The 12,004-nt window shown below is 41.8% G+C and overlaps 1 protein-coding gene across 2 annotated transcripts in view; it reads right to left on the bottom strand.

The window, feature by feature from the left end:
- RASIP1 (Ras interacting protein 1) overlaps positions 1-12,004 on the bottom strand; it is a 1,579,933-nt gene that overhangs the window by 928,528 nt on the left and 639,401 nt on the right. For both annotated transcript variants that reach the window (XM_075328610.1, XM_075328611.1), the window contains exon 5: positions 9,999-10,637. In XM_075328610.1, coding sequence (XP_075184725.1) covers positions 9,999-10,637 — 639 coding nt within the window. The remainder of the gene's footprint in view (positions 1-9,998; positions 10,638-12,004) is intronic.

Raw genomic sequence — 12,004 nt, 5'->3', positions numbered from 1 at the left:
GGAGGCACCTGCTGCAGCCAATGTGGTACCGCGCTCGGAGGTGGCCGCTGCCGATATGATGGATATGGAGCTAGATGGGCTCGAAAACTATGAGCAGAGTTACGGGAAGTAAGAGAATTGAATAGCATACGTGGAACACCCCCGCCTGCAGTCAAAACAGGGATCCTCCGGCTGCCACGTGGGAAGAACTTCCAACCCCACCTCGCTCAGATTGACCTGAGGGGAATAGCGTCATCTGCTGGACATGTGGAGAAAGAGGTCACCTATCCCAGAACTGTGCCATGGGAAAAGACCCTTCGCGCCGGCAGGCATTAAACTAGCCATCCCCATGGCTGAGGAGCATACCTGGGGGCCCTGAATTTGTCAAGAAATAAGAACAAGACCTCCAAGACTTGGTGGCCAATAGGCCCACCACATGGGCTGAATTCGAAGGGCGACACGTTTACTGTTTCATGGATACTAGGTCACAGGTGACCACCATGCCTGAAGAGATTTTTTTTTCGCACTTCTCTCATGTCGCCTGATTTGTGCTACTCCCCTCATATTTACAAGTAACAGGGGCTTGTTCTTATTAGTTGGAATATTACCGTGTTTGAATAAGGGCATAAATCTATATTCGTTGGAAATAAGAGTCATCTACTCTGTATTTCTGCTTCTGCATTACCATACTAGAGAAGAGGCAATGTGGCTAGATTTAACAATCTTTTCCTCCGTATTAAGAATCCTCAGAATTGGCAAATTTATACATTGGCATTAATACTTCTATGTGTCATCTCTAGAAAACCCCTGATGATCCCCCTTTTATTGTGTTAGGAGGGGGAGAAATCCGTTGGGAGAGTTGAGGGTGCCCACTTATCCATAGTTGGGTCCGTCGGCTGTATCCTAACACATTTCCTTGACTAGAGACTGTATGATAGTCAAGAACCATAGTATATTTAACGCAACTGTACTGTGTATATGTGGTTTGTCTTACACTTTTACACCTGTTTTTTCAATTGGTGGTGGATACACTGCTAGTTAGTTGTAGGGGCAGTGAGGGTCAGCCACCCGGAACGGGAGATGTCTAAAAAATTATGGCACCCTTCGTCAGTAGGAAGGGCAGAGGATGTAATTTAACATCGGTAGATCTATCTTAATAACTCATTGATATTCTACCCCTCATGCTGTCCTCTACCCACCTAGCCTTCACTGGCACTTTGTTTTATGTTGTTTGGAAGGACACCTTCTGTGTCTGTTTTAATGACATTAAAGTTTAAATTTTAGAGGTTATATTTAGGTGGTTCTTCTAAAGGTGAAATCCCGGAAATGCTGCCTGTTTCAAAGAGAAATCAAGTACTTAGGTCACAATGTATTCAGCAAGGGGATGTGACCAACACCCAAAAAGGTGGCCGCAGTGCACAAATGGCCGACCCTCACAATACTCAAAGACCTTCAGGCATTTCTGGGGTTGTCCAGGTACTACTAAAGGTTCATTAAGGAATTTGCAAAGATTGCATGAGCTGTTGATAGGGACAGCGGGAGGCGGCAGAAATAGTCTGCAGTGTGGCCCAGAACAAGCAGAGGCGTTCTGGTCCTTGAAAATGGCACTGACTAATGCCCCCATACTGGCCTACGCAGGTTTCACCTAGTCTTTTGCGTTGTACACTGACGGCAGTCTCTACGGCTGGGAGCGGTGCTGGCTCAGGTCCAAGACGGACGAGAAAGGGTAGTAGCATATGCCAGTCATTTCCTGTGGGACTCGGAGAAGAATAAAGAGAACTTTAGCTTATACAAGCTGAAGCTTGCGGACCCTGATATGGGCAAAGCCTGAAAACTTTGCTGAACAGCTGGGAGGGGCAGATGTCAAAGTGCGCACTGACAGCAACCCCCTTGCCCACCTAGAAAACGCAAATCTTGGCACCCGGGAACAATGTTGGGTTGCTAGAATGTCCAGATTCTGGTACAATATCTCCTACCGGTCAAAAGCCATAAACACACAAGCTGATGCATGGTCCCGAGTGACTCTGGAGCGACTGACCTGAGATAAACCGTACGGAGATGAGACACCCGACTATAAGCACTTTGCCGCAGCACTGGTAAAGGCTCAAGAAGTTGGGGAAGAATCTTGGCCTCATTGGGTCTTGGGCGCCCAAGGGAGGAGTGGGTGCGACTACAGCAGACTGACCCTGATGTGGCTAAGGTGCGGGCATGGGTGGCCCTCAACCAACAACCCAGCCAAGAGGAGAGGTTGAGCTTTTCCATTGCGGGCCTACATGTCTTGGGGCAGTATGATCACCTTGCTATGAAGAAGGGATTACTCTACCGGTGAATCCAGTTGCTGAGAGAGCTTGGGACCACCTGGCAAGTGGTGGTCCCAGAAGGAATTTTGTCTTGCCTGGCCAAGGAAGCTCATGAGAGGGATGTGCACTTCTGGGTGGAGAAGACGTTCCAGTGGCTACAGTGGCTGCTATATTGGCCTCAGTTACATTGGGCAGTTGAACACATTTGCCGAACATGTTGACAATGTGAACTGGCCAAATCTCCTGAGCAACGGACCCCTACACAGGTGCTGAGGATATTGGGGCCTTTAGAGATTTTGATGATTGACTACCTGATGATTGGCCAATCCCGCAATGAGTGCAAATACTGTCTGGTAATGACTGACCACTTCATGAAGTTCGCGGTCGTAACCCACACAAAAGACCAGACGGCTGAGACTGCTGACAAGCCAATCTGTTGGCACTTCTTCTGTGTGTATGGGTGCCCAAAGAAAATACACTCCGATCAAAGGGCATGTTTCCAGGGAAAGATGATGGAAGAACTACACCAGTTATATGACATTGTGAAGTCTTATACCACTCCTTATCACCCTCAGGGGAATGGGGCCTGTGAACAATTCAACAGAATGCTGCTTCAGATGTTGCGGACACTGGAAGATGATCAGAAAATGAGGTGGATCAAATTTATTTCAGAACTAGTGTGGGTATACAACAACTGGGTGCATGCCACTATCGGGTATCCTCCGTATAACCTCCTGTTTGGTTGCGAGGGCCGCAAGATCAACCAGATGGAACTCAACCCAGAGGAAGATTGGCCCTGGTCGGACACATCCACGTGGGTACGGGAACATCGACATCATCTCTCGGCTCTACGGCAACTTATAAAACAGAGATTTTCTGGGAGCTGAACCATCCCGACATGTCACCAGTGTAAGAGGCACCCTTAGACCCGGGGGTTTGATTGCTTCAGCCAAACGGCTGAAGAATAAACTTAATCCTCATTGGAAGATCATGCCCTACCAAGTGCTGAAGAGGGTGCACCCCAATAATCCGGTGTATGACGTACGACCTGAAGGGGAAGAGACAGGCCAGAGCCAAGTCTTACATCAAAATATGCTCCGCCCACGTGTAAGAAGCAGAGAAAACCCAGCTTCAGAGTTCAAAAGAAGTACCAACACCAGTGACTGGAGAGGCCCTGGGGGATGAAGAAGGGTGATGGAGTTCTTCTGTCAAACTTCCCAGGGTGGTTCATCCACCCCCACCACCAGAAGATGGAGGAACCTAGGCTGAGCTTCAGCCCACAGCCCCCAAAGTCTTGAGTCCTCCAGACGTGCCTCTCCCAGAGAGACCTCAGAATCCTGAGCAAGCCAATGCTGGTGTTTCCTCTTCAAGATATGCCCAAGACGAGTTCATCTGGCAACAGCTGATTAGACACATGTAGAAATGCGACCAGATGATGACCGCCATGAGTCCGCTCCTCAAGAACTGTCAGTTCCAGGAGTACTCTGCAGAGGACTGGCGACTTTAAAGTGATGGGAAATATATCAATATGGGCACAATAATCCATACAACCTAGTGATTTGACACTGCCCTCTATTGGCCAAAGAAGAATAGCCAAAAGATAAGACGTGACGTAGGAATTAAAAACCAGGGAATTGGTTCCCAGGAGAAGGGAAGAGAGAAAGATGAGTTCAGCAGGAGGCAAGGAGAAGAGGAAGAGGATTGAGAAGCCTGAGAAGTGACTGGAAGAAGAGTACTGGCGTGAAGGGGAGCAAGCGCAGGGTCATGGATGCAGAGGTGAGGAAGGACACCTCTTCTGCAGAAGAATCGAGCAACACGGTGATGGCTCCAGAGCAGACAGGAATGAGCAGCCTGAAAGACAGAACCCCTGACACTGCCAGGTAAGTCCCCGAGTACAGCTTGCAAGACAGAAACCCCCGCACCACCAGGCAAGACCCCGAGTATAGTCCGCAGGACCCAGACCCACACTACACCGGTCAAAACCCAGACCCTCACTATGCCAATCAAAACCCCAGACTCAGATTACGTGGTCAAGCCACAGATGTCACCATCACCAGTCAAGATTGCTGGCCGTGAGTGATCCGAATCTGCTGTGCTGTTACCGCTTGCCCAGCCATGCAGTACTTAATGCGGAGATTTTGATGACAATGATTTAAGTTAGTTTGTTTCTGGATAAAGCTACTGTAATACATAGAGACATAGGTTTAGTATCTTAGTATTACGGACATAGGCCCTGACTGATCCATAGTCTTCTCCGTAGTAGTTAACATTTGCCACAAGTTAGTAGAGAGGAGTGTTCCTTCTCTGAAGTTTGGTAGACTGAGTCTTTATTGATTGTTGTGTTGTTAATTCTTAGCATAACCAAAAAACTGTAATATTTCCCTTCTGATAAGTTTCCACCATATTTTCCTAACCACTGCTTGTGTATTCAGAAATATTGTTTCATCACCACTGTCATTCTTCTCTGTGCGCTGCATCGTGGGCCTGCTGTTACACAGGGACCGTTCCTGACAGCTATCACTTACACCAAGCTCATTGCCTCAATCGTGCGGTCCGAGCCCATGTGCGATCATGATTGCCATGATTTACAGCTACGTCCATTTGCGGGAAGTCCCTGCAAAATATGACACACTAGTACGTCAAATGTTGGGAAGGGGTTTACCTTAGATAAGTGTAAAGGGTGCGACACGATGCGACATCGCTAGCGATCTCGTTAGCGATGTAACACGCCAGATCGCACATACGATTTGCCGAGATCGCACATGTGACCGGCGCTACAAAAATGACCTATGTGCGATCTCGGCAAATCTTATCTGCGATCTGGCGTATCACAACGCTAACGAGATCACTAGCGATGTCGCAGTGTGTTAAGCACCCTTAAGGTTATGCCCTTAGGTCAAGATAACACAATGTATAATTATCTTCTAAATAATAAAACAATTGTGAAAACTGTCACTGAAAAAGAGTTGAGTAAAACAGTAGGGAGAAAACGTGCACTTAGTGCTGGCCTGGCTTTATTCACAGCACCCACTCCTCATTTGAAAGATAGCAAACAATTTAATGAATATTAAAAACATCTACATCTTGCATTTCAGTCTTCCAAATGTATGCTAGACAGTACAAAACACAGGGTTTACAATGTTTGACCTGGTTGTGCAAGAGCATAACACTTGGAAACACATTTGGTTTTACAAGGGTGCAGTCACTAGAATAGCGGAATTAAGGGGGCTTTACACGCTACGATATCGTTAATGTTTTATCGTCGGGGTCACGTTGTTAGTGACGCACATCCGGTGTCATTAACAATATCGCAGCGTGTGACACTTACCAGCGACCTTAAGCGACCTCAAAAATGGTGAAAAATCGTTCACCATGGAGAGGTCGTCCCAAAACCAAAAATCGGTAATGGTTGATTATCGATGTTATTCCTCGTTCCTGCGGCAGCACACATCACTATGTGTGACACCGCAGGAGCAAGGAACGTCTCCTTACCTGCCGCCGGCCGCAATGCGGAAGAAAGGAGGAGGGAGGGATGTTACGTCCCGCTCATCTCCGCCCCTCCGCTTCTATTGGCTGGTCGCTTAGTGACGTCCCGGTGATGTCGCTGTGATGCCGAACGTCCCTCCCCCTTGAGGGAGGGATTGTTTGGCAGTCACAGCGACGCCGCTGACCAGGTATGTGCATGTGACGCTGCCGCAGCGATAATGTTTGCTACGGCAGCGATCACACGAAATCGCACGTACGACAGGGGCGGGTGCATTTGCGTACGATATCGCTAGCAATTGCTAGCGATATCGTAGCGTGTAAAGCCCGCTTTAGTTCAATGGACTATAGCTGGATGTTTTGTAAGAATTGCTGAAAATGTAGCAAAATTAACATCTTTATGTAGGCCATTGCACCAGGATATATTAAAGACAATAGTTGTTAATACATTTGATAGATTTTATTCAAAGTATTTTAGATGGGTCTTGGGGTATAAACCTTTAGATGGGTCTTGGGGTTTACCCATCCTCATGATCAACATGTAAGATAATAGTTTAAACTCAATGGACTTTTGTTTTCCTTCAACTTTTAAACTATGAAACTATGAAAAACCTCCCTCCCTTCCACCCAATGACAAATACTGAGAAATTGTTACACATCTATGGCAGACATCGATATTAGTGTCCTATACACTTTATAGGGAGAGGCAGGTAGCCCATCTTTGTAAGTTAGTAATACTAGAATGTTTACATGGTTCATTTATCAGGTCAGTGGACAATGTAAGATGGGAGAAAAGGGTATTTTTTAAACAAAAAAATAAAACTGGACAGCCTTCTTAATCTTAGTTAATAATTAGGATAAATTAAAATAAATCTTAGCCTGGAAAACCACTTTTCAGATTATTAATTACCCAGTTTACAGTGCCTAATTCCCCAAATTTTATTTTTTTTCATTAATCAGTAACCTTATCCCAAGGTTGCAGCTTTTGTTTTTAATTATATTTATAAGCACACAGATTCATCAATTTTCACAATGGCCATTATGGCTATTTAAAACTAAATATCTGTCCTTTCAAGAAGATTTTTCAGCAGGCTTTTTATCATGAGAGGCAAGATTACAATGACACCTGGAAACATATATGAAAACTCAAGAACCCCTGTTCACAATATTTGATGTCATAGCTGACTCTGTTTCCTCTCCCTTCACAATGATCTTTGCACACACTCAATGGAAATGCTCTAATACAACGCCTGGCAAAAATTATGGAATCACCTGGCTCTGAGTATGTTCTATGAGTCGTTTACTTTTGTTTAAAAAAAACAGACCACAGACATGGCACCAAACTAAAGTAATTTCAATTGGCAACTTTCTGGCTTTAAGAAACACTAAAAAAAAAAATCATGAAAACATAATGTGCTAGACAGTAATGATTAATTTTCAAGACCAAACAGGGGAAAAAAATTATGAAATCACTCAATTATTAGGAAAAAATTATGGGATCACCCTGTACATTTTCATTCCCAAAACTAACATCTGCATTAAATAAGATCTGCTCATTAGTCTGCATCTAAAAAGGAGTGATCACATCTTGGAGAGCTGTTGCACCAAGTGGACTGACATGAATCATAATCCCAGACGAGGATTCTTTACTGTACGAGCAGTGAGACTATGGAACTCTCTGCTGCATGATGTTGTAATGAGTGATTCCCTACTAACATTTAAGCAGAGCCTGGATGCCTTTCTTGAAAAATTTAATATTTCCAGTTATGTATATTAGATTTTATGACAGGGTGTTGATTCATGGAACTAGTCTGATTGCCATATGTGGAGTCAGGAAGGAATTTTTTTCCCTATTGGAGCTTATTTGCCACATTGTTTTTTTTTTGCCTTCCTCTGGATCAACATGTTAGGCTATGGGTTGAACTAGATGGACTTAGAGTCTCCCTTCAACCTTAAAAACTATGATACTATGATACTATGAATCATGGCTCCAACATGAGAAATGTCAATTGAAACAAAGAAAAGGATTAACAAACTCTTAAAAGATGGTAAATCATCACTCAATGTTTCAAAAGATGTTGGTTGTTCACAGTCAGCTGTGTCTAAAATCTGGACCAAATACAAACAACATGAAAGGTTGTTAAAGGCAAACATACCGGTAGACCAAGGAAGACATCAAAGCATGAAGACAGGAAACTTAAAGCAATATGTCTCCAAAACAGGAAATGCACAACAAAACGAATGAGGAACGAATGGGAGGAAAATGGAGTTAATGTCTGTGACCGAACTGTAAAAAAACGCCTAAAGGAAATGGGATTTACATACAGAAAATCTAAACAATAAAAAGATGACTGCCTGAAGAGAACATGTAAATGTCCACAGTCATTGATGATATGGGGCTGCATGTCAGGTGAAGGCACTGGGGAGATGGCTGTCATTACATCTTCAATAAATGCTCAAGTTTACATTGAAATTTTGGACACTGTTCTTATTCCATCAATTGAAAGGATGTTTAGGGATGATGAAATCATTTATCAAGATGATAATGCATCCTGCCATAGAACAAAAACTGTGAAAACATTCCTTGAAAGATTACACATAAGGTCAGTGACATGGCCTGCAAATAGTCCGGATCTCAATCCAATTGAAAATCTTTGTCGGAAGTTGAAGAAAATGGTCAATGACAAGGCTCCAACCTGCAAAACTGATCTGACATGCCTAAGAGACTACAAGCTGTTTTTGAAGTCAGAGGTGGTGCAACAAAATACTAGTGATGTATTGGAGTGTTCTTTTGTTTGTTTGTACAATTCCATATTTCTTTCCTCATAATTGAGTGATTCCATAATTTTTTCCCCCTGTTTGGTCTTGAAAAGTAACCATTACTGGCTAATACTATAAGGTGTTAAATACTGTTTGTATAGAGTCTAGTGCAAGGGTACAAGGGAAACCCAGACACAGGTTTGCTAAACAGTTCTTGTATTACTTCATACAAGTAAGTGCACAAAACATGAAGGGTTAAACAGTTGCAGGGTGCAGAGGCTGGGAACAAATTAAGCAGGAATGGATCCTCAAAATTCAGCAGAAGTTTCAAAGTATAATTCAGTCTCTTACTGTACTTGTAAATGTCCATGGCAGAGCAGAAAGGTTCCTGTGTGGACACGAGTTCCAGGGATCCAAAACAGAGGATGGCAGAAAAGTAGTTCTTCCAAAGACTTCAGGAGACCAGGTTACAGGCAGACTGCAACAGGATTCGGAAGCACTGGTCCATCAGCTGAGATGGCTTAAGCAGGTAATTGGCAGGGAACAGGGCGGGAACATAGAAGCTGAGGAATCCATATTGACTGAGGGCAAAGGTGAGGGCAACAGAACAGGAAGCAAGATGGCCAATGAAGAAAAAAAACAGATTAAAGCACAATGACAAAACAAGGCAAAAAGTCAGAAAACCTCACAAGTACATTATGTTTTCATGATTTTTTTAGTGTTTCTTAAAACCAGAAAGTTAACATTGAAATTACTTTAGTTTTGTGCCATGTCTGTGATCTTTTTTTAAACAAAAGTAAACAACTGAATGAACATACTCAGAGCCAGGTGATTCCATAATTTTTGCCAGGGGTTGTATAAAATATAGGGTCTGAATCAGGCTATTGCTGCTAAAGTATATGCAGATTTGCTGAAATAGTTTTATTTTTAAAATAGCCCTAGCTGGCCAGTGTCAACATTGCAAAATTTAATTTTGTGATTTTTAATAGAGATTGTGATATGGAAAAATATATATTGCCAAAAAAGTAAAAAAAAGCACACAAAAACTTGCTAGGTCATGTTTTGTGGCACATTCAATTTAAACAAAAAACTAATTAAATAGGATGTACAATATAATTATTCCAATGTGAAAGATTGGTATAAGGCAAGTTCATTTAAGGAAACAAGAATCACGATTCTATCTTCTTATGTATTTTCTTAGAAAAGGTAATTGACATAGGTGTCTGATTTTGCAAACTTTTGTTATAGAAAGAAAATTATGAGAACACTCCAGCTTCATGATAAATGACCCAATAGATCTTTTACAACTCTATGAAGAATGTTCTCTTACATTTTCATAATGAGAAACTTCCTAGAGAACTTATTAAAATGAAGAGTTCACAATAAGAGACACCAGATCACCTACAACCATCATCATCATTATCTCTATTTCCACAGCATTTTAAACAAAAAGCTGATATGTTATAAATATCTTACCCAAATAACTTCCTTTATCATGGTGGCAATCTTCATTACAAGTTTGGGAAAGTGTCCAGGGTCCAAAGCTCGAGTCGAATGTTCAATACATACACTGAAGAGGTACGCTGGAGCCAGCTTAAATTCAATTTTTGAGTTACTAGATTTCTCAATAATCTCTTTTATCACAGCATCCTCTTCTTGAGAGCGATATTGTAGGATTAAATCTTTACTTTCGATGTATGCCTGAACAGCTTCTTGACGCTCCTGAAGTGACCTGCCACACATCTGGCATGAAAATGCCCCACTTAACCCAGTGGTAGTCCAGGACTGTGGAAGCCAAGCAGGACGTGTCTGAGCTACTCTAGGATCTTTGTACATGAACAGAAAATGCTCTCCAAGCCCTAACAAATCCCCAGTATGTAATTCAGCTTCTCTTTGGAGGACTCCCCCATTGTGTGTAACAAGAGCGCCTCGATACGGTCTTACACGGACTATATTCTTCTGAGTAGAAGAATCCAATCGCCATACACAACAGTGGCGAGGAAGTATATCAGGAGCAGACAGAAAGGTATCAACATAAGGACCTTTGTCTCTTGAAGCTTTTTCAGATCTTCCAAATAGATGCTTCTTCCTGGTCATCACATATATAACAAAGTCCTAATGCACAAGAAAAGCAGTTAGAAAACTTTTAATTTGTATTAAACAATTTATTCAGCATTATCACATATCATATGATTGTAACTTAGATTATTAATAATTACTATCGCTATAGCTTTAGTTTAATAATGCTATTACTAAAACTATATTATATATTATTATCAAATGTTATTATTACAACTGGTACTTATTATTATCGCTTTTTTAAAAGCTGTCTCTTTTTCTAAGATGTATAAAATATAAATGAAATAGGTTATCTTATGACTGGTCTGCTTTTTGCCCAAAACAGTACAACTATTGTCTTTGGACTGTATTACCTATTACAGTTTCTTTACAATTGTACAGGACCGATCTGGAACTTCAGATAAAGTCTACAGTCAAAAATAGCATTGTTTGTTAAAAAAGTGAAAAAAGTTGTACAGTACTTAAACAGGACCTGACATATATTCCAACGTTTTTGCTCTTATTTTACTTCCGCTGCTCCCCTGTTTACTTCTTTTTTTTCTTTTAAATATAACATACAATGGATATGAGCCTTGTTATTTGATGCTTTATGGTCTGTACCTTGGGGATGTCACAGGATTCTCTGGGGTGTTTCTTAAGGTTGCACTACATTATTACCCTGTGAGCACCAGTCATGTGTTAAAAGTCATAAAAGTAGCACTGCATAAAAAGGCCAATTTTTGCAGAATTAAATAGCAGATTTACAAAAGACATACAAAATAAACTAAGGAATTCTCTGGGAGCAGCAGTAATAAAAAATGAGCAAGAGGGAAAAGCAGTCCAGCTCACCACACTGCCTTGCTGGTATAATCCAATCCTGCGCACGGAAGTGGTTTGGCCACCAAACAATGTAGGAGAGAAGAAAGGTTTCCAGCGCCAGGGAGGAAGATTAAAAGTTCAATTTATTGAAGAATTATATCAAATATTAAAAATCCAGCAAGTAAGGCATGAGTGTCGGATAGCCAGCAGAACAACGCGTTTCGACGTTAAGTCTTAATCATGTTCTGATAATACCTGCGTTAAGCTTCCTTTTGTTAGTTCCCCCTACTTCCTATAATCAGATACACATGTGTTAGTTACCCAAGATAGCTCCCTTGTCATTGACTGTGGGATATCTGGTAGGGTGGAAGTAATTAAAGGAAAAGCTGAAGTGAAAAAATATAAAATAAGACATACAGATAACACATATATTAAAAATAGAGACATAAATATTCTCTATAATTGGTAGTGGATAAATAGGTTATAGAAAAACTCAATGTTTACAAATGTAGACCAAACATTACATTGCCAACAACATATAAAGCATATTTCAGAAATATATATATATAGTCTAGATCGGTATTATGATCCAATAAATGCAGTAA

Source organism: Anomaloglossus baeobatrachus, chromosome 11, assembly GCF_048569485.1.
Source record: "Anomaloglossus baeobatrachus isolate aAnoBae1 chromosome 11, aAnoBae1.hap1, whole genome shotgun sequence".
NCBI lineage: Eukaryota > Metazoa > Chordata > Amphibia > Anura > Aromobatidae > Anomaloglossus > Anomaloglossus baeobatrachus.
This window is presented reverse-complemented; position numbering and strand designations above follow the sequence as displayed.